The sequence below is a fragment of the Xiphophorus maculatus genome, chromosome 24 (assembly GCF_002775205.1).
Source record: "Xiphophorus maculatus strain JP 163 A chromosome 24, X_maculatus-5.0-male, whole genome shotgun sequence".
Lineage (NCBI taxonomy): Eukaryota > Metazoa > Chordata > Actinopteri > Cyprinodontiformes > Poeciliidae > Xiphophorus > Xiphophorus maculatus.
In genome coordinates this window covers 10,859,253-10,883,133 of record NC_036466.1, presented here as the reverse complement: position 1 = coordinate 10,883,133, position 23,881 = coordinate 10,859,253, and the positions used below count along the sequence as shown (strand labels likewise).

Genomic DNA, 23,881 nt, shown 5'->3' with positions numbered 1-23,881 from the left:
AAAGGCCAAACTCTTTTTGTCAAGTTGGAAAAGAGGTTTTTCATCAATATTAGCAGAATAGAAAGAAATTACAGAGAAGACGGCAATAATGATGGTTATTATTGCTCTGTCATGAATTCAAGTAAATTATAGATGACGGAAGACAAGCTAAATTACATTGTGAACTGAAATTGAAAATTGACAGCCAAATAAATTTGACAGCAGCAGAAAATGTTCCATTTATCTCTCTTTGACATCAACAAACAGCCGTCAGGAGGCATTAGTTTGCCAGATTTAGTTTCCTCCATTGCTGCCTTGAGTTCAAAATGTAGATGTGATTAAAAACGTCAAGCAGGGAAGCATTCAGGCTGTTTCTAGCCGACTGACCTCCGGCCAGAGAGCTTGAAATAAGAAACGGTGCTGCAGCACGGTCAGTGCTAAAAAAATGTTACCACAGACGCAACGGAGTGGAGACAACCTCTCCCCCTGTTGAGGGATTTAAAATAGAAACATGTTCGACATAACTGAGTAGCACTGCTGAGGAAAATAAGTTATGAGACAAGTGCTACAATATTTTCTATTATTTATATATCAAAACATTATTTTTCCAGTTTTGGGCCTCATATTGTAGATTTATTACACACAGGTTGATTTAATTTAGGTGTTTATTTCAAAGGATCCATGATTAGTAGTAGCACTAGACTTTATGTGAGAAATATTTATTTTAGATGTAAAAACAATAAAGTAATAACACTGTAAGATGTTTAGTTTTTTGTTTACTCTGTCAGAATTTAACAGAGCTTCCAGCACTGTTGTCTGATGTTCTTCCCAGCATTTTTTGCTCTAGCTGCAGCGCGGTTTAGGCGCTTTGTGGATAAAAACTTTCAGCACAGCATTTATTTTTAACTTGCCAAGGTAACAATCACCTGTTAGAACCTTTGTCAGTTTTGCTCCTACAAATGATTCAAAGTCTTCTGGAGAGAAATGTTGAGAGCACAAATGTAGGTCTATTTTAATTTGTGTTGGTTCCGACTCTCTCCCACTGCGCTCATCTTTTTTTTTTCGTGTGGGAAGCGAACCAGGTTCAACTCACTGGTTTTTCTGTTGTTGTTGTTTTAAATTACAACCAGTAGTGACACCGTGTGGCTTAATGTAAAATTACACCAGTCAAACGCAATATGATAAACAACTACTCAAGTAAAGTTAGCCTTTCTGTGTTTACTCTGTAGATTCCAGTACAGAAAGGACCGTTATGCATCATTATCCCATCGGTGAAAAAGTGGCGACCTCCATCGGTGAAAAATATAACAAAAGATGTAAATTTTCTGAAGTAATTATGAGTTTTGGCCTATCGCAAAAAGCTATTTTTTAGCTAATAGAAAAATTGCAACATAGTGAGGTTCTAAAATTTGGCTAAATGACAAAACTTATCAAAAACATTTTTAGTAATTTTTTTTGGTTTATGTTTTAACTTAAACCTGCAGCAGACTGATGATAACTAAGTAAAGTATTTGCTCAGTGTTTCTTTTCGACTTTGGAAAACGGGAATGCTTGAGGTGTTGTTTACGGCCGCTGAATCTGCAGCTGCAGCAGCCAAATTAGCTCAAATCAACCTTCAAAAGGGTAAAACAGAAAACAGCCGCCTGTGGCAGTGAAAAAAGAAATTGATCTGGTCTTGAAGTCGCAAATCCCACGTTGCTCTGCTTCGTGGAAAAGCAAAGGGTTTTAATTAGAGCTCCCTTTGCCACCAGGTTCAGTCTCTTTGTGCCTGGGATCGCTGCCAGGCTCTGTTGTCTGAAGCTTCGGCTGCGAGTCGAGAACAAAGCCACAGACGTGAGAGTCATCTGGGTTCAGGTTTCCACTATGGGTGCAGAAGCAATCAGGTTCTGTACCGAGGAACAAGACATACACCGGGTCAGCTACTAGCTTTTTTTAATTGCTCACAATTCTGTTCATTTTTATAATCATTTTGAATATTATTCAACATTCGAAATTCCCCCCTTTTTTTACTCCCATTTGGCTTAAAAAAACAATAGTGGGCAATAAGTTAAAGTTTTTTGGTGTCTGGAAAATGGGCCGTTTCAAAAGCTTTCTGAATGTAACGTCACAAATCAGCAGGCACTGCCCGTTACCTAGCAACCCCAGTGGAGCTCCGCCCAACTGGTTCTGAGCAACCCAATCTGAGTTCCTGAGCATTTTCTCAGTTGTGTTTTGTTGTTGACTTATCATCCAGAAAACACTTCCTGCATTTTTGCTGGTTGTGCAGAAGGCTCCACTTCTGCTTTTCAAAGATGTATAGTTGTATAATTACGCATTAGTTTGCAGCCATTTTCATGTGCAAATGTAAACATTGAATTGGGGGGAAGTGGCCAGCAGCAGCTTATTTGGATTTAAAGTGACAGCACATCCTGCCAATGAGCTCAAAACAGAGTGAAATCTCATTATCTAAGAAAGATTTTGTTTTAAAGAAAATGTAATGATAATGTTTTGTTTCAGCCATAGATCTATCCTGACCTATTAAGTCAGGATAGACAATGTTTTCTCAATTTTGGGTCATTATTTGTTGCTTTTCTTGTTTGTTTTTATCCTTTTTTGTTTCCTTTCTGCGTATTTCATTGATTGATTTGAGATTTTCCCTCCCCATTTTCCACTGATTTTTGAACGCTTCATTTTGTCGTTTTCTGATCATTTTGGATCTCTTATTGATGATCCAACATCTTCTTGCAGAATTTTATACCTTTTTTTGCTATTTTTCTTGATTCCTGTTGTTGCTTTCCTTCCCAGCTCCAAATGTCAACAAGTACCTTTCCAATTTCCTGACATTGTCCCGTAGGAACGCTCCTGTTTCACTGTATTTCAGGCTTTTAACCTTAAAGCCTCTCTGCCTGTGTGAGTTCAGAAGCAATGTCCAGGGTTAATTAATTTGAACTTCTAAAGGGAGGAATCCACTGCTGGTTGCATATTAAAACATGTCTGTAAGAGCTTTCTCCTTGGGTTACCGTGGCCTCTGCTGCACGTATTTTGACCTCTGTAATTCTTGTTTTGTGCATTAATAACGGCTATAAAGCTGTTTTGTGGACCTTGAAATTGTTTACAGTGAGCCCTCTGGGTTTTGCTTTCAGTTGGACGGCGTCCAAAAGGAGATATCGCCTCCTCCTGTCTTGTTGAGGGGTCAAACACAACATTCATCCTCTTTTTGAATATGTTGCTCAATTTTGCTCGCACCAACAACTTCATCAGGATTTAAGGTGGCTAGTGGAAAGTTCTGGAACATTGACCCTTTGCTCATTGGATTATTTTTGCTAATTCTCCCTCTTTGACTGACAAACTATAGAATGCACCAGAAAATGTTTCTCCAGCTAATTAATTTTAGTAGTATTTATATAAAATAAAATGTACAGTGGGCCCTGAGTGTTATAACTATAACCAAATATACTTTAATATGCATTAATACACTCAATGGAAGTTGTTTTAGCACTAGCAGAGACGTTAATAACAACCAAGCTGCATTTTATTTATAAAACTTTTGGAAAAAATCTGTGAAAACACAAATTTTCCCTAAATAAACTGAGTTACATTCCACTGTTATTGAACTGGATCCTAATCCAGTTCAATCCAGATTATTCCAGTCCGATTAGGTTTAGGAAAGATAAAATTACTAGCTACAATTCTGCTAACCATAAAATTGTTCAAATTGAAATTATGATATAAATTTGCTCAAAGTAAACATGCTAATTTTTTAAAAAAAAACTCATGTTTTTCCTGTAAAAAAAAAAGTTGGGTTTTTTTCCAGCCATATCAAAATAGATATATGTCGCAAAATTGCAATGGAAATTTTTTTTTCACATCATGAGTTACTACTGGCAGAAACAACAAAGAAGACAACAGTAAGTTGTAGGAAGATAATGTTTATATATATATTTACATATATATATATAATTTGTGTCATTCTAACGTGTTGGAATCCATCTTTTTTCTGTAAAATGGCCGACTACAATTTCCCCAAACTGCCGCCGTGTCCATAGCTGCCTGAATAAGACACCAAAGCCTCCTCTGATTGGCCGAATCATGATTATAAACTCATGTAGCTGTTTACATTCACCGCTGCCATGATTTTTAATGACTTATTTAATGGAAACACCACAACATATCCATATATTTGTAAGGAAAACGCAGCTACTGAGTCGAATACTTTCTATAAAAAGAGAAAACAAAGAGGGACCACAAAGTTAACGACAGCAAAAATAGCAAACAGAGAGAGTATTAGTAGAAAATGGAGCGAGTGAAGCAGGCCGGTGGCCTCCAGCAGCAAACAGAGAGAAGCTAAGCCTCTCTGACTGGAAGCTTTATCTGAACAGGTAAGTTGAGTCTATCTCCAATCACTGATTGCTCCCAGCCTCGCTGACCTCCAGCCGTCCTCGCTGCTTCTTTTCACTTTGCTCAACCCCAGGATCACTTAAGGCCCCGGCTCTATTCATTCCTGCCCCATGGGAGCTGCACCGCACTGTCCTACCCTGATGTATTTATTTTATTAATTCAATCCATCGCTGGCTTTCTCCGAGTCCGGCGTGTTTTTTCCCCTGCTTGAAAAAGTCGAGTTTCTGCCCCACATGAACCAGTTATTGGCTGCAAGCTGTGAAACGAGAGGCGCCCGAAGGATTCAGGCTGAAACATTAGCATGTTAATGATGCTCTGTGGAGCAGTGGAGTTGGGAAATGTGCACTACATCTCCCCTGCAGAGATGCAGGCGGCTGCCACATAAAGCTGAATGAGAATGCGAGGCCGGAGGGCGCACACAGCCCCGCAAACGTTGTGTCGTTTGAAAAACCCAAAGGTTTTAGTGGGTTTTAAAACAAATCGAAAGACCCGAATCACCACGACAAAAAGATTTTTGGATTGCCCCAGATCCCCTTTTCCTTATTTATTCAAGTCTTTAAAACTTTAATCCTAAATAGCGGAAACTTTGTAAGGCAGAAATTGATTTGTTTTGGAGGAGATTTTGTGGGATTCACGCTAATATTCAAGATTATTCCAGGCTCCACTGAGAATCGCGGATTAGTTTGGAAACTCTCCAGCTCTCTTCGAAGGAATTCATTGACCTTCGAGTCATTCCGAGAAAGTTGCTACTTTCTCTTTTCCCTCTCTTACATTGCAGTTATCTCTATTTGTGTCAAATATATGGATGTAAAGCGAGGGCTGTGGCCTTCAGCCTTTGCTCTGCAGGAACCTGACCAGAAGGATCGTCCTTCAGCAGCAGAGACTCCCTGCTGACTCCAACACCTAACTTTAACCTCTAGGTTTTCCTTCTCTTAAGAAAAACACAGAAACTTGTAGCCTTTTGTGCTTCATTTACTCACAATCTTTCTGAAATAAAACCTCAAAATCCTTTATGGTACTTTTAAACAAGAATCAAAATATTTTTATGTATTTCTCAAGCTTACTTCCTCTACAGATTGGTTACTTTACCAACATTTAATACGTAAAACAAAAAAAACAAATGAAGTTGTTTTGATCCTCTCTAAATAACCCTACAAGCTTAAAGGAAAAGTTTTGTGACTAGGACAAACGAAGGGAGTCTGCAGACATACGTTTAATATCAGTAACTACATTTATCTGAAAGGGGAAAAAACAAAATAAGGATGAACTAAAAGTAAATGAACCAGAACAGACCGACCGGTTTTCAGAAATAGAATTGCAGAGATAAAACTGGAAAGGAGTCATTTCTGTCTCTCTGGTCATTTCATGATTGTTTTTGTGATTTTGTGCTAATTTTGCAATATTTACGCTCATAAATTTGACTTTTTATTACTTGCCATTTTGATCACGGACAAAAACCTGTAAAGCTGAGGCAGCAGTGGAGCAGAAGTAAGAAACACTGCCACCTGCAGGTGGGAGGCAGCATGTTCTTTTTTTTTAATTATTGCAATAAACTAATAATGATGCATCAGTGTGAAAAATTTCTAATAATTTCACTTGAATTTTTGCACACAAAACAAACTGGAGGGAGTTATTGATGCTAACAATAAATAGATAAAAATTCCTTTGATTTGATTGATAAACTTATATTTAAGCAAACAACTGTTGTATTTATAGTGTTTCTCAAACTGAGGACCACTAAACGCATTTAACAAACTTCAACCTGAAATTAAAATATTAAACTACTTTTATTTTCTGTCTTAACCTACTTATCTATTATTATTAAACACAATCATTTGCTAAGCTAACAGTACATATTATTCACATGCAGTACTTTACAGACCACAGTTTGGGAAAAGGTGTCCAAAGTGTGGCACGGGGGCTTTTTGTGGCACCTGGACTGATTCTGTGCGGCCCCCAATTGAAAACTGATGCAAATTTGGCAAGAAAACATTGAAATTTTTAGATAAATGTCAGAAATTTTCCTGAAAAAAGATGGAAATTTCTGAGTTTGAAAGGTTGACAGTTTGCTTGAAAAAAGTCCGACATCTTTAGACTAATAAGATGAATCTAAAAATGTATTAATTTTAGTTAATACATTTTTAATTAAGAAATTTTCTACAAAAGAAAAACTTGGAAATTTCTAAATTTCAAGTGTCAAATTTTTTTGGCAGAAATTGACTCCTTTGTTCTGCCTACAGTTGCCATAATACACTGTTGTAAAAATCACCTTCAAGCTGTGGATCTGCTTTAATTGCTTGGTTTTAGGTCGGGGGGTTTTATTGGATCGTGACTTCTTTTGCCAACGTGATGAAAATGGAAGCGACGACGGTCTTGAGTTTGACACTGAGGATGAAGGTTCGAACCAGACGTCTTCAGACTGAGTCGGCTAACAGGTGTGTGTGGTTGTGTGTTCCCTGCCTTAGCAGAATCCCTGTTCAGCGGCCTGGGGCTCGGCGCGGTGGTGGGCCTCGGCCTCGGAGCGCTGCTGCTGCTCCTGGTGCTGGTGGACGTCAGCTGCTTCTTCCTGCGCCACTGCGGCCTGCTCATGTGCATCACTCGCACGCTCTGCAGCAAGAAGACGGCAACCAGCGGCAAGGGCAAAGAGATGGAGGAGGGCAAGGCGGCCTACCTGTGAGTATCCACCTCCTGCTCCTTCAAATCTTTGATCAACTGTTTGGATTTTTGATGTTTGCAAGTCGCCAGGCCCTTCATGCTTGGAACATCTGCTGTGGGTGTATCAACAACTTTAGAGACCTGAAGGGATGAATGAAAATCTTTAGAAACCGTTTCCTACTTTGGGCTGAAGAGAGAGAAAAACAACCAGCCCTCAGTTTAGTCAAATGTCACAAATTGCCTTTCATGTCACTCCTTTATTTGCTACGAATGAGCAAAGGAGACTTCTTTTTACCGTTTACTGTAGGTACACCTACAACAGCCGCCCAACCACCCTTTCAACCACAGTATGTCTCTGATTATGTCTTTCTCACTAACGTCTGTGCTTCCATCCACTGTGCTGTGAGTGCTCTCCTCTCATCTGCATGCTCGTAGCGCCGTGGCGTTCCAGTCGCCTGTGTTGTTGCTGCATGAGCTGCTTCTGTGCTTTGCTTCTTCTCAGCGTAGAAGTTCACAACTCAGGATAAACGAGGCCTCGATTCGCCTCCGCAGAGACACTTTTTGTTTGTTTTATGCTGCCGGTATGAAGGGGAGAAGAAGGAGCAGGGAGATGGCTTTGACGTTTGCTGAGTCACTAAGTGACTGGCTGCTCAGACTGCATGCAGAGTTTGTGTCTGTGTGGACAGCAGAGCGACGCAAAACACTCCATACAAGCAAACACTGCAGATAGATACGGAGCAACATGAAATCCTGTTGTTTTTGTACCCATATTATCACAAAATGTTGACATTCTTGATCCTGCATTATAGTATTTCTGCATAATCTGACATTCGGGCTGCTGGGCAATATTTACAGATGGAGATTTAATAAAATCAGAAACAATCTTAAACTGAAATGTCTAACCACACAAATCACAAGAATTTGAGCAGCAAGGAGAAAATACTATCAATATGTAGCAGAGCATCTCAAGCTGCAAATACTTTAAACAGTTATAACAATTAAAACAATTACTTTATAGTAATATTCCCCAGAAAAATCAGAGAATACTGTAGTGTGAATTAGATCATCCTTCTAGCTTTGACAGAGCGATAGCTGTGTTATTTTCCCTTTAAAACTCCCACATGTTGTGATCTGCATTTGCTCTGCTAGAAAGCAACTGTTTCCTGAAGTAATGAGCACAGCAGGAACAAAGTGGATCCCGTCTCCGTCTGGTATTAAAAGATCATTGAAAAAATGACGCAGCCATTTTAAAACCGTGATGTTTCTTTGTAGAAAACTTGTTAAATATCAAACTTTAATATGGATCCTGGAGCAGTTTGTTGTCTTTAGTTAAGTCTATAACAATTTGTTGAGGAGGAATGTATTTATGGAAGCAGTCCTCAGGTAAAAGGCAGTCAGTAAGGTTTATTTAGGGTCAAAATTGTAACACAGAGCTTTCACTGTAAAATGTAAGCTTTTCTTAATAGTGTCAGCTCTGACTCCCAGGGTCAAGAACTTGTCTTTTATACTCAAGGACAGGAGACGTGCAAAAACATTTACGAGACAAACAGTGAAAGCTGGTTTCTCAGCAGACAGCTGACAGATCTGACTTTTATTTAACTGTTTTGCACCTTCAGAAAGCAGAATAACCTTTACTGCACACAGAGCTCATTAGCATCATTAAAATAATTTTTTAATATATTTCAAAATATGTATAAACTGAAAAAAAGAGATAATTTGTTATCATAGCCAGTAATAGTGGCGGATAAACAGCTTTCCTGTAACTGTAAGTTGTTTCTCCACTATTAGCATATTTAGTATCACATACATGAGGATGATTGACGGCGTTAAGACCCTAAAAGTTACATGCTGCAGCTTTAAAATATTTAGAACGTCTTGTAATTTTGAAACTACAAACCGTGCATAAAGAGTTACAACTTCAACTTTTATATTTAAAACCTCTGGAATACATTTCATGTTGATTTACATCCAAGCAGGAGGAACCAGGATGTGAGGAAACTCCCCATCTGAAGTCCATCTGGGTTTGCATGAAGCTAATGAGACATGAAATTGGCTCCACTCTGCAGCCACTCCAGCATCCACCAATCAGGCGAGGGGAAGCCCCCCCACAGCCCCTGGCAACACTTGGGCTTATTAGGTTCAGCGGGTCACTGTTTTACATTCACGATCCGGTTGGCTGGGAAACTCCCCCGCAGTTCAGTAAACGTCCCAGATGTAAAAATCAACCATTTGCTGCTTGTATAAATACAAATTTCTATTAATGAAGAGCTGGAATATCAAAGCTCGCCCCTGTGGTGAACTCTGTTCAGTTCTTTAGTTGATCTAAAGAAGTTTTTACCCAAAGAACTGGCCAGATATTAAACTGATTCATCAACCTGATTGTGTTTCCAGATACAGTCGTGTTTCTAAAGCGATCAGGTTTGATTTTCTCTAATAAGATCCATGGATCAAGTGGAAATGAATCCTCTAAATCTGAATGTCTGCGACTCTGGAGTTAAAATTCAACATCTGAAATGTTCCTGATGGACTTTGAGACTTTATGTTTCAGATCTGGAGAATCTGAAAGTATCTCCATCACACTTCCTCTCTTCCTCTTGCTCTTTCCTTCCTTCACTCCTTCCACATTTCCTCCTTTCCTTCCTTTCTGCTTTGTTCCTAGTTTCCCTTCTTTCCTCCTGTGTTTTTACATCTTGTCATGTTTTCCTTTTGCTCTTTTCTTTGTGTTTTATTCACCTCATCCTGGCTTTACCTCCTTCTTCTGCTTCTTTCTTTCTTTTTCTTCCTTTCTTTACTTTCTCTTTTTTTGCTCTTGTTCTTGTCATTTTTCTATTCCTTCACTTTTTCTCTTTTTGTCTTTCCTTGTTTCTTTTATTCTTTCTCTTTTATTGTTTCTCTTATTCAACCTTTTTCATTTTTATCTCCTCTTTTTTATTTCCTTTCTTCATTCTTTTATTCTCTTTCTTTCTCTTTTCTTCCTTGTCTTTCTTATGTCCTTCCTTTCAGCTTTTCTTTTTTCTTATCTCCTTTTTTCCCTTATTTCTTTTTCTTATTTGTTTGTTCCTTTTCTTTTTTTTCCTCTCATTTTCTTTTCCTTTTTCTGCCATTTCTTTCTTTTTTCTTTCTCATGTTCTTTCTCTTTTCTCCAACCTTCCTTCTTTCATTAAATCTCCTTCCTTCCATCTTTTGTTCCTTTGTTCTTTCTCTCATTCCTTCTTTCCTTTCTTGTGTTTTGGTCTTTCCTTGTGTCCTTCCTCCATATTTTCCATTTGTCCTTCATTTATTCTTTGTTTTTTCTTTCTTTTATCCTTTCAAACATCCTTCTGTTCTTACTTTTTCCTCTCATCTTTCTTTCTTAGCTTGTCTTCCTTCCTTTTATTAATTTCTTTTTTCCACCCATCTTCTTTGTACCCTTCCTTCATTTAGTGAAACATGTGAAATCAAATCTTACATAAACATAAAAACATTTATTAGTGACGAATTTCCTTTTAGTATTTTGGACTTGTTTTGTTCCCGTAGATCCTCTGTTACCTTGGAAATGCTAATTTCTTTAGTTTTACAGCTGATTGAGCCACATTTTCCGTCAGAAGCTTCAGTTGACGGATGGTTTCTAGTTCCAGGTGACAAACGGTCCTGATTGATCACCAGGAGCATCGTCAGAATAAAAACATTAAAATAAAGTAAAGCGCAGCGACCTTGTGAACTCAGCAGGTGAGCGTCCCTCAGCTGAAAGGTGTTGATGCTGCTGACATGTAACCCAGTTTAAAGATTCACTCAGGAAAACAGGAAGTGATGTAAATGAAGGTAAAAACTGGAGGTTTGTATTGGTTTAATAGAAAACAGATTCCACTGAAATTCAATCATTTTGGTCGTAAAAGTTGAACTTTAATGGTTGAAGTAAAAACAAAAACAGATTTTTCTTAGTTTTTCATCCATTTTTTGGATGAAAACCAATAACTGGATGTAGTTTATTTTTTAAATCTTATTACACAAACAAACTCTCACCACTACATTCTGCTCCTTTTGTTTTTATGATCAACTTGTCTTCTATAAATTCACACATAAACCAAAATAAATTCAGAAGTTTACGTTCAGTTTTTTAGGACTTCATAAAATTGCGTTTGATTTGTGATCAATTATCCCTCCTTATCCTCTGATCTGATTGCTCCATCTGTTTTGTGACGTTGTGAAGTAAAACATTCCCACATCATGATACTGCCACCCTCGTACGACTGGAAAAATGACGCCACATTTTTCCAACATGGTGATTTTACTACGTTAGTTTAGTCATTGAACTGTAACGCATCGTATTGTTGTGGCTTTCCAGCTCATGTCAGTATTTTTTTTTTTAAACTTCGGATAGTGACATTTAAATTTCTTATGGTAAATGTAATAAATATAACACTCTTTTTCTGTTTTTTGTTTGTAAAAACAGAATGAAGCACATAAAAGCAAACAAAAGAAATTAATTACATGAAGTGCTTTATTCTTGTTCATTTTGCTCAATTATTCAAAATTATTTACAACAAATATTGACATATTTTTCCCATTTATTTCAGTGTTTGAAAAATAAGCTTACCTTTAAATTGACTGTCAGTCTTATGTTTTTTTGTTCCATTTTGTAAACATTTGCTACGATATGATCCCATTCTTGGATGGTTGAGTTTTCTTTACTGTCCGTTTTGTTTTCTGGCCGCTACAAAAAAGTTTCCATTTATTGGCTGAATTTTAAACATAGTTTTGATTTTTTTTTTTCATATTTTCTTTCCTATATTCTTGTGTCTCCTATTCTCTGGAATAAGTAACTTTTCCAGATTAAATCGGTTCTTAAAACTTATTTTTATTCCTTTGCATTTAATTGTAACTTTTCTGTTTTGATGTTTTATTTTTATTTTCTTTATTATTTTTATTAATCTATTGCTTTATGGCTTTTGTAGAGCACAAACTTTCTTGTGCACTGCTTAGACCTGTCACAATTAATCAATAAATTAGTTAATCACATGATAAATTAAAATTGTTTTTCTTTCTTTTTCTACCAAAAACAGTCTTCAGCTTGGTGTTTTTCCCTCAAGCAGCCATTTTGTGGGAGACTTCATAATCCATTTTATTTGTTTTGTTTGTTTATTTTGAATATTTAAAATATTTTCCCGTTTCAGTGTTAAAATTTTAATTAAGTTAATCTTTGAGAATGTGTTCTTGCATTATTAGTTGAAAATGTTCTCAAAACGATTATAATACGGTTTATCGCGATAATAACTGGGACAATTTATCACTTAGAAAAACTTATTGCGACCTTTCCTTCCTTGTTTCCTTCTTTTGTTTTTCTTTCCTATCTTGTGTCCTTATTCTCTTCATTCCATCCTTCCTTATTTGCATCCTATCATTCAGACTCATTTTGAAGCAGGAATATTTTTAATCTTTGTTGTTTTTTCTTCAATAAAAAAACAACATTCATGCATTTAAAGAATAATCTAAATTATTCGTGGGCTTCAAATGAAAAACACTCTGTTTTTTGTGCACATTTAGTGTTTGCTCTCCATCCTGAATCCTTCAATTTCTGGTTTTGAGCGGTGAAAAGCCGTGAACCTCACCTCTCCTCCTGTCGCCTCGCCTCTTCTCTTCCTGCAGGAAGCTGCCGCTGAAGGAAGAAAATGGCAAAGAGTCTCTCAAGCCGGATACGATTGAAATCAAAGTGCACAGCGACAACAGCATCCACATAAAGCCGGACGACAGCAAGGCTTAAAAATAAATATATATATAAAGTAACGGTAAAGAAGAACGGGGTCGGCTCCCCTCGCCACCAAAAGAACATTCGGATCACGAGACCAACGGCCTGGAAAAGTGAAAATAGTGGAGTAAAATACTATATCTGTTTATATTAATGCCCGAATGAAAGGCATGTGTAAATAAAAATTAAGAGAGGAAACAGGAAGGAAACTTTTTGACATCCAGAATGCATTTTGTTCAGTAGGAGCCTCTTAAATGATTGTATTTTATTTTATTTTCTCTCTTTTAATGAAACTCCTCAGAATTTGCTTTTCATTGTTTTTTTATCGCGGTTTGGGTTGGTGAAACGGCCGCCATCTTTGTTTTTAATTTTTGGCGTTTCAATGTTTTGGAGACGTAGAAACAAATCAAATAACGTTTCTAAATACTAAAAAAAAAAAAAAAAAAGTGTTTTTGATCTGAAAGTGACCCAAAGCCGTGGAAACACTCCTTTTTATCTGAAATCTGTCTTTAATTTTGAAAAGAAAGAAACTCCTTTTCTGTTTCGGACTCTCTCTGATGTCGTTGTGTGTTGTACATAGGTGAAAAAAACCGGATATTTTACAGAGCTTTTATGTAAATATATTAAAAAAAGGATGTCTCTTTTTCCACAGTGCAGAAGGCTTGGCTTTTGTTTTACTTCCTCTCCCCGTTGCGTTCAGGTTCTGGTGTAATATTGCTTTTTCCGCTCATTTGCTTCCCCTTGAGGGAAACCCGAACCCCGAGGCGATTCCACGGCAGTAATTACGGCATTAATGTGCCTTTTCTTTCCTTTTCTTGCTCCCTTTTGTGTGGTTTCCTCCATGAAATCAGCTTCTGATTTGCTGCTTTTTGCGCCAGAGAAAGTGGACTGTTTATGGTGATGCTGCGGGCTGCGGCGGCCGGCCGCTCTGGACTCACAGATGTGGAACACGGTTCCGACAGAACATAAGAAAATGGAAAAAAATGTTGTATTTTCAGACTTTCTGTCTTTGTTTTCTTCCTTTTTCCCTTTTGCTAATTTCCTGATTCCTTCAGTCCCCCTCTCCCTTTACTTCCTTGTCTCCTAACTTGTGTCCCTCCTTTACTTGTCGTTTTTTCCTCTGTTCTTTCTTTCTTTCTTTCTTACGTGTGTCCTTCCTTTTTTCCTTTCTTGTATCCTAACTAACTCCCTTAATTTTCTATTTCATCTGTCCTTCCTTCAGTCTTTACATCCCTTCTTTTTATTTTTTCCCTTCCTTTTTTTTTATTTTTCCTAGCTCCCTTTTTCCTGTCCTTCCTATCTTTCCTTATTTACTTGTCCTTCATTCTTTACTTCCCTCCCTTACTTGTTTCCTTTCTTTCCTTCCTGGACTGGGAATTCAGGGAAATTGAGTCTTTTTACTTGATAAAATGTAGGAACCTGGAAGTAAACAGAGATCTGGTTCTGTTGGTGTGTAACGCATCATTATCATATGTGTGTGTGGGGGTGTGTGTGTGCGTGGGTGTGCATACATGCGTGTGTGCGTGAACATTCAGGTTGCATGTATGTCTGTTGAATGTATCTGCACGTACTGTACCGTAAGTCCATGACCGTCTGCTCATCCTGGTTTCATCGATGCTAAAATCGATTCAGAGTTCAGTTGGGTGAAAATCCGACTCGGTTTCAGTTCCAGGCGTTTTTCTGTTTCCGGGTCGCGATGACGCGGATCCGGACGGTGGGTAATCCTCTCCCCGCCTCTGAGCTTTTATCTCCAACCCGTGAAGCGCCGCAAAAAGAAAACAAAAATGAAACAAGTACCTGCATATGTGAATCGGGTTTGGTTCTGCTGCCTGTCGATGATCACTGTAAATACCGGAGCACAGTGCCTGGAGGCTATACAGTTTGTACATGTTCTTTTTGTATTTGAATATGAGTCTGAAGCCACTCTCGTTTCCTCGATCCTTTCGGTTCTGTCCGGGGTTAAAACAGACGTGTTTGAGCTCAGTGTACATTATGTGTCCTCTCTGTCCCCATGTCCCCTGGACTGTCTCTGCTGAATTGTGCAGGAAGTGGGAACTATCGATGTTTCTCTGTATGTACCTGTGGAACACTTGTGACTCGTATCATTTTGCCGCTGTAAATAAACATGTCCTGGTAGAAGAGAGTGGCGACTTCTCTTTTATCTTTTTGTTATGAAAAGTTCAAATGTGTGGTGTCCAAAGTGCGGCGTGGGGGCCATTTGAGGCCCTCTGAAGGATTTTGAGTGGACAGATGCTTTTTAACCAATTAGTGAAAAATGTATTTACAGATAAGTAGCATTTCCTTTTTAAGAAATTGTAGATTGCTACTATTTTTACTGCTACTATTCTTACCTGCAGGGTTTCCATCAATGTGTTTTAAGCCTGGCGGGCACCAGGCTTTACTTGTGCTCCCACCAGGCTAAGCATTGCTTATTTATTTAAGTCTTCTTTTTTATATATATACATTTTGCTGGTGTTTAGGTATTGATTTTCCAATCATTCAATAACACATAATAATCAAGTGATGTTTTCAAATTTTCTGTCAACTTTTAAATTATTTTAACTCAAAAACACAACAAAACCGCTGGATGGATGACTGCACTAGCACCCAAACACCGGGCTTAGCAAGTTTTCTAGGGGAAACTTGCAAAGTTTGGACCTGGTTTTATTAAAAAGCATTCAAAATGTAACAATTTTCAGTAGTCAGTGTCAAGTGACAGTCACATAAAACGCCAAAGTTGCAATCACCTGCTGTGTAAAATATGAAATGCAGACACTTTTCCACATTTTATGTCAATGTTTATTGTTTTTTGAACATAATTTTTATTATTTTACTTTTCATAGGAACAATTCATGCATTTGTTATGCTATTAATAACAGTAGAAATACAAGTTTCTCTAATGCAATCAGAGATTGTAAGGATGCCAATTTCACATACTGTACATATTTGTATATAAATAAACATATGATCTGAAGATTTAGGTTAGAAACAAATTACTGAACAGTTAAATAAAAAAGCAATCATTTGACCTGCTTTTAATGAGCAAAAATCTGAAAAAAATAAATCACAAAAGTGTACAAACCATTGTTTTTCACATCTACACTAATCTACAAAAGACACTGGTTACATTAGTGATGATTTAAAGAAAATAATTGTGAATTTTCTTCCTTTGTATTGTTTTTGTCTCCAAGGTCCTGTGCTGGAAAATTTAGAAAACTTCCCTTAAAAATGCTTGAAAAGTTCTTGAATTTTTCTGTGGGACGAGTGTATGAACCCTGAAGGTAAGTGACTTAATTAAAACTAAAGAAATTAAGAAAAATAAAGTGTAATTTGTGGTTAATGACGCCCGATGTGCAAATAATTCATCTTGACTTTTTTAAAAATTGGCAAACTACTCGGCGATTGGGTTGTGTTGTTAAATATTTACTTGAAAAGAAAATTATTTGGGAGCCTGGTGGCTATATGGAAAATTTCAATTCAAATACACTTTATTAATCCCAAAGGGAATTTAAATGTTGCTGTAACTCATATTAATTCAAGATTAGTCAGAGTTATTGTAGAAAACACCCACTGGCAGAGTTTTAAAATGGAAAAAGGAAGAAAAAAGATGAAGTTAAGAGAAATGTTATGAAGACTGTGCAGTTTAGATGCATTAATCAAGGTAAGTCAGGTTTTCTGTGGCTCAAAATTCCATAAAATTCCACATTAATACACATGAGACAGCTTGATAAATGCACCACTTATATGCATACAAAGTAATTGAGGTAATGTAAAGAAAAAATTCACTGTATGTTGGACTGTTTTTGACTCGGAAACGATGTGTGGCAGAGTGGTCCTCGAATGTCCTGAAGCAGCAAACGCACCATCTGGACGGCTGCAGGTGCAGCCTGGAATATTCTGACTTGTAGGAGAAAATGACCCGAAGAGGCCGTAGCACAGGTGTTGAACTCCAGTCCTCAAGGGCCGCTGTCCTGCAGTTCTTAATGTGCCACAGGTACAAAATGGCTACATTACCTCCTCCTTGTGTAGATCAGTTCTCCAGAGCCTTGCTAATGACCTAATTATTCTATTCAGGTGGTGCAGCAGAGGCACATCTAAACGTTGCAGGACTGCGGCCCTTGAGGACTGGAGTTTGACTCCCCTGCCGTACAGGGAGCTTTTTAACGATAAAAACTCCCCCCTAAATTTAATATAAAACGATATAAGGCCGTTTTGGAAAGTTAAGCACCTTTTTTAATTGAAGCTGAGGTGAAAACCTGCTGAGGGGGAGGAGAGGAGTCAGCCATGAAGAGGAAAACACGTGGAAATTCAGGTAAGCTAACTATGCTATGTCCTCTTTGCATGTATGGCGCTGATGTCATATCCGCATGAGCGAAATGCGTCTCCCTTGCTTCCGTTTTGAGTTACTATGACAGCTAGAAAAGACAAAGTTGTATTTCAGAAGCAAATAAAGCAATACCATGAACATTATTGTATGTTTTTACCAAATATAATGGGATTTTAAGTTTTCATGGATTTCCAAGCGATCCTGAATTAAGAAGATGGTGGCTTGTAAACATTCGTGGAGACAAGTTCCCCGTCTGGGAAGGTTTGCTTCTCTGAGTTCGATGTTTGTGATGCTTTTCTGTTTGGTCCTTCACCAGCAGCCTGTTGGATTCTGGCTGCCAGGGTTTCTGTTAACAAGGGGAACAAACTCCAACTTCATCTTCCTGAGAGACCTGGAGGAAGTCTGCACATCAAACTCTGAACGTCACGATTACTGTTTTAATTTCCCTCTTAAAAACAAACAGGAGTGATGGACCACACAGGAAGTCCTCTGAGGATACCTTGGAGGTCTCTCTAGATCGCTCTGTAAGCCTTCAGGTGATATTTATAATCTTTCCTTCTGCAGAGACTCTCCTGATACTCTAATCCCACCTGTTAGAGAAGTTTGGGAAGTCCAGGAGTAAATCCTTCTGCCATTGTTGGAAGTTTACAAACCGCGTAGAGCCTGCATGCTCTTTACTCACTTCTCTGATGGCTAATTTCTGAAACTTTGCCCACAACAAAGAAGTGGAGCGTCTGCTGACTTTGAGCCGTGCAGACAAATCCAGGAGAGATTTCTTTTTGGCATAAACAAGCCTCCACTTCTTTAATCTCCTTTATTTCACACTCGCCCAGCACATTTGTTGATTTGACAGGAGAGGAGATGGGAACAGGAAGGGAATGTGTGTGTGAGGAAGGCTGGAGGTATAAATCCCATTGAAGAATGGTGTCGCGATAAATCTCTAAAGTCAGGAAAGATTAAACATTTTGTCTTTGGCCAGGAGTTGTAAGTAAAAGAATCTCTTTCTAACCTCATTATCAGTTACAACACATTCTTTAGATTGTGTTTCCCTGTACTGTTTTCAGCTCTTAACTGATTTTAATGATCCATATTTCAAAATGTTCAGCTTATTCTGTAGTTTAATCTATTATCATTTTTGAGATATTTGATGGAAATTTCAGCTCAATTGAAATTCTTCATAATTCCACAAACATTGTGCTGTTTGACAACTTACTGCTTCTGCCTACTTCAACTTAGAAACTCCACTCAACTTTTAAATAAGTCACACAACATGAAGCTATCTTCAGATGATTTAGCGTTTTGATATATCTTACGGTTTTTCTATAATAATGGTCTAAGTTTTATGAAGATTTTTGGTCGTTTGCAGTTTTTCAATGTAATCCAATGACGGATTACAACTGACGCTTTTTCAAGTTTGGCCGCTTTTTCACAAACAAAATGCTGCTGTTTGAACATCTTTCACTCTACAGAAATAATTTATGCACCAAAATGTAGCCAAAGGTGTCTGCTTTGAGGAAATGTAAACATCATTGCTGTAGGTCTTACAGTTTTCTTTCCAACATCTTCAGAGTGCAGACATGTCACACCACGTCCTGTTTCGCTCTTCTGCTTGGTTTAGATCGTCATGGTAACTACAGAAATAAAAATTAATTAGAAAATTAGCTAATTTTGTTTATTGAATGGTAGAAAAAAACAACAAGGTGATTTAGGTGTCCATGTCTGCCTTGTAGACATTTGTTTAAGGGTGTCCAAAGTAGGGTCCAGGGTCCATTTGTGGCCCTTCAAATGATTTAGTTTGGCCCCTGACCAAGAGTTAAGAATAAAAATGTTTACAAATGATTACCAAAAATTTGGAAATTCTGTTGTTTTATTGTGTTTTTAAGTAAGGCAAGAGTTCAGAGTCCTTATGTTTTCGATCTTTAATAATATACAGATTTTATAAAAAGTTTAAAGATGAGCAGGTACAACAAAAAATTTGAAGCTATATCACAGAATCTTTAATTTAATAAAATTAGTTTATTTGCCTGTTTGGACACCACTAGTTTAGTGTCTTGTATTCCTACCTCTATAATCTATGTTTATACATGGCAATCTTGTTTCAGTGGATACTTATTGATATATTATGTATAATTTTGCTTATTCTTCTTTCAAAACGCAGTAGGTTGTACCATCACCTCTGACCAGTTTCCTTGTCTTTACATGAACCTGCGACCACCAGGGTACAAAACTGGCAGGTTGTTTTCAGCTTGTCTTCGTTGAACATCATTTTTATGTTGTCTAAAATCTTCATTATCCAGAGAACCTTTTTCAGTGACTTGTTTTAATCTGCAGACTGGATCTGGCTTATGGCTTTTCCCCTCACATTCTCTATGAAGGCCAGATTTGAAGTCACTAAGTTGGCAGCCGTGTCTCTGAAGGCCTGAGATAAACCACTCACAGATGGTCAGTAGTTACTAAATGGGTCTGGATTTAATCGCTTGCTGTGAATTTTATTTAGGGGTATTGGAGTGAAGCAGTGGAATACAAATGATGAAGTTTCAAGGGCATGAATATAATTTGGAAGGTGTCGTGTCACATATCTGCCATTTAAATCTTGGGGTGTAAATGTGATGCAGTGAGCGAGTTAACAGTTTAATCACAGCAATGATCTACTTTAATAGTGTTGGGTAACGACTGCGGGTTCAATCTACTGCTTTTCTTCTCCAATACTGTTGTTGTCACATTTAGACTCATTTCATTTCCCTTTGGGATCAGTTGGATCAAAACTGCTTCCTTTTAAAATATAAAACTGTAAGAGGAAATCAGTTTGGAAGTATAGTTTATTTTCTATCGATTTTTATCCTGTTTTTATTCTTTTGTAGATAACGAAGTCACCTTCTGGTTGTTTTATCTCTGCCTTCACTACTTTCTTTGAGTGTTTGTGCGTTTTTGTTTGGTCTCAGAGTAAATGCGCCTCTACAGTCCTCTCAAGCTTCTTTGTTGTTGTTCGCTCATTTTGTGTCTCATTGATGTCTGACTCTCTGCGGCCATTTTAACTGCTGTTAATAGTCTTGTGTTTAAACTCCTGCACCTGAGGCCTGTAGTTCCAGTTAATAATCCTTCTTTGGCTAATTTCATCCACCTTAAAGGACAAATGTGATCTGCATGACTGTTCACAGGAGGAAAACAAACCCACTGCTCCATTTCAGAGTAGTTTGAGATCAGTAGCCAATCCAGCTGGGCTTTCTCTCTGATGTTTGTGTTCAAATGCATTCACTTTTCTCTTAGTATGTTGTTTTTTCTCTAAAGTTACCTGCTGCGAAAATGGATTTCTTTACTTTGTTTTGTAATATGAAAATAAGCATGTAATACAGAGCTAATAGTTTTAAAAATGACATTTAAATATAGTTATCTGAAATATAATTGCATCCTTTGCAATACATGAGAAAACAAACTCTTGTTTACTGGACTGACTTATTAAATCGAATTTTCTTCTTCCTTGCCGTTAAAACTATCAATAAACAAGTTTATTTTTTCTTCAAAATTGGTGTGTTTCCACTATGCAAATTTATTTTAGAAATGTGAAATTGTGCAATTCTTTGGTCAGTGGAAACTCAGCTATTGACATTGATCAATGCAGGAAGGGTTACAGAAAAGAGGATGTGCAGTCAAGCATGGTGGGGGTCGTATGGTGATCTGGGGTTACCTTTGGACCAGGATCATTTACTGATTCTGAAGGAGATTTTCCATCCAATCAGATTACAGGAGCATAATATTCCATTTTGAGATAGTCCTTCTTTGACTGATTGATAAAGAACAAAATGAAGCTTTTTTTAGAGTGGTCTATTCAAAGTCTGGACTTAAATATACTGAAAAAGCATGACATTGTGCTAAAACTGGACAATTGTGACGTTACAGAATAATTATATCCAGGGTTTCCCCCAGAAAACTTGCTAAGCCCGGTGGTTCAGGCGTAGGCCAGTCATTCCTGCTGCGGCCTGCCGTGTTTTTGAGTTAAAAAATGTTTAAATTTGACAGGGAATGTGTAAATATCACTTGATAGTTATGTATTATTGGAAGATTAATGATTGGATACACACTATAAAGTCTTACAAAATGCAAACATTAAAAAAACTACAAATAAATAAGCAATGTTTAGCCTGGTGGGGGCCTAAGTAAAGCCTGGTGGCCCGCCAGGCTTATAAAACACTGGGGGAAACCCTGATATCACTTTTTCACACACACCAGGTTGTTTTGGACAACTTTTCTTCTCTTAAATAAATTCACTCAGGTTGTCATTGCCTGATATGATGTAAAACATTTAAATATGACAAAAAAGAAAATCTGCAACACTTTTTCTCAGGAGGGAAACTAAAAGATTCCTCCTAAATGTATGAGTGTCTCAATAAACCACGAAGACTAAAAGCTTTACTTATCAGGATGCTCAGGCAGTAAAGTGGTGTTTAGCATAAATATTACAGCGCATTTGACAAAGATGGGGATCGTTTCCACACCATGCATTTAGCAGAGTATTGGGAATTGTAAGAAGATAGTTTCAGTGCAGAGAAGATTTCCCTTTGCTGGGATTTCCGTCTGATTTCCGTTCCTCTAGTTCATTAATATAATTTGGAGCTTCTCTGTAAGCCGTTGCATCGCCGTATTTTATGACATTAGAGCAGAATATGTCGTATAACTTCCTGTTAAACTCAATCTAACCTCCTTCACTGGAGCAAAGTTGCATACATTTAGCTGAGTTTAGCATTTATAGTGAGAAAAGTAGCAAACTGAATGAAAACTGGTCCTGGACAATATGGCTGAAAAATTTATATTTCATATCAGTTGATGCCGATAAATATTGGTTCGTTTTTTTGTTTTAAATTTCTAAAATACTGTCAGACTGGTGGTGTGACCTGTTTGGTCCTCAGTTTTCTCTCCATGATTTTTTTAACATAGAATCTTCTATCAGATGTATTATCTATTGATATCGATTGTGTGTCTATTTCGATATATATTATTGATCTATTGTCCAGGCGTAGTGAAAATAAATTGATTTTAAACGTGAAGCAATAAAGCAGCTTCGTTTCGTCTTTCTCTTCGCCCCAAACTCCAAACTCTGGAGGGAACTGAGACACAATCCAGATGACAAATGGCAGCTTTACTCTTCCGCGCCGCTCAAGGACACACTGGGAGGATTTTCCAAGGGAATAAGTCTAAATTACTCCGGCCTGTAACTCTACGCGAGTGACAGAGAAACACACGAGTTGTGTTGCGTTCAGGCGAAAGAGAGAGAGAGAGAAAGGCGTTTTGATATTCATCGCAGGATGGAGATCTTGAAGTCACGAACACTGGTCACACTTTCTGAGTCGAGCTCTTTATTTTATAGCTCAAGGCTACAGGGGACATAAATGAGTGTGTTCACAGATTTCTATAAGGATCATTGAAGAAAATGCTCTCAAAGCTGATCCGTCTTCTGACAGCAAAAACTTTAACAATCAGTGAAGGGATGAAAATTAAAAGTAGGATGTGTCAAAACGTCTTATATCAGTCTTCAACATTTCCTTTATGGAGGTACGGCACTACAAACAGGGAAAAGTTTGAATTATTATCATCTCTTTTTGTTTTGTTTGCAATGGTTCAATTTTTGGTTTTTGAAAATTTAACCTTTGGAAAAATCTGGATTTTTTTCCACCAATATGCTCCTTGGCTCTCCATTGTTCAGAGTAATGTCAGGGCGGCCATCTTTGACCAGCATGTTTGACAGCTATTTATTTAAACCCTTCGATTCAAGTCAACTCTGTGACTAAGATCTTAGTAAGAATACAGACGTATGACAAGAGTCATATAATTTTATGAGAACTCCAACTTGAAAAATAAAACATGAAAATGAGGAATGTGAAGTTATACTTTGGTATAAGTTTTACAGATAATACTAACTAAAAGAAATGCATGTTGGCACAGAATTTTGAATTAATTATGAAATTACTTTGGACTGGTTTATATTAAGCACTTTTTGCTTTTTCTACATTATTGCCTCACACACACTGATTTTTACAGAAAATATTAAATCTGTAATAACCCTACTCGATGAGATATGATCAGTTATTGATTCATTGTGTGCTACTTTGCTATAAAACCCTGTAATTACATTGCATTTGCATAAATGGCGGCACTGGAGCAAGATTATATGGCTTTTATCTACAGCTGATGAAATTCACAGAACAGCTTCATGCATGAAATTGATCCAGGAGAATCTAATAACGGCTGCTTGGAGTAGATTAGATTTTTAGTTGTTTTTTTTTTCAGGTGAAGAAGAGTTTGCAGTGAGGAGTTGTGCTTTGTTTTATCAGCTAACGAGGCTCAATATAGTAGAAGGAGTCCAGGAAGCAGATGGTTCATTCAGCTGCTCTTAAAGTGTTAAAATGTCTTAACATTTAAGAGTTATTCCACCTTTTAATGGCACTTAGCTCTACAATTTAACTAAAAAACTAAGATTAAAGAAAAACATAATTGTGTGCCATCCTTATAGGGTCACTTTATTGAAGCGTCTCTATAAGGTTCATAAACGTCGTTCAGTTTTGGGTGACGTTTGTTCAACCAAACCTTGAGTCCTCAATGAATCTTCATTGAAATAATGTGAGAATAATTATATTATTTCAATGAGGATTCATTGAAATAATGAATCTCCATAATTGAAGTATTTACTTCAATCTGTTCCTCTTAAACAAACACATGGTTTTTCCTAAACTCAACAAATTGTGGTCTGAATATTTAAGCTTTCTTTTTTTCTCTGATGTCTGGCGCTTTGGATTTTTAACAAACCACCAAGAGAAGGTTTCTGT

At 37.4% G+C, this 23,881-nt stretch overlaps 2 protein-coding genes across 5 annotated transcripts in view; both read left to right on the top strand.

Moving 5' to 3' along the window:
• The window catches only part of ncam2 (neural cell adhesion molecule 2), a 275,630-nt gene extending 260,751 nt beyond the window's left edge, over positions 1-14,879 (top strand). The window contains exons 16-18 of one of the 3 annotated variants that reach the window (XM_023329359.1): positions 6,822-7,029; positions 7,319-7,358; positions 12,637-12,792. In XM_023329359.1, the coding sequence (XP_023185127.1) occupies positions 6,822-7,029; positions 7,319-7,358; positions 12,637-12,693 (305 nt within the window). In that variant the 3' untranslated portion in view covers positions 12,694-12,792. Of the gene's footprint in view, positions 1-6,821; positions 7,030-7,318; positions 7,359-12,636 lie in introns of all 3 variants that reach the window. The other 2 variants (XM_005809636.3, XM_005809637.2) reach the window with 2 other exon arrangements.
• Positions 1-23,881, top strand: part of LOC102228431 (NLR family CARD domain-containing protein 3-like) — a 971,185-nt gene that overhangs the window by 854,877 nt on the left and 92,427 nt on the right. The gene's annotated exons all lie outside the window — the stretch shown is intronic.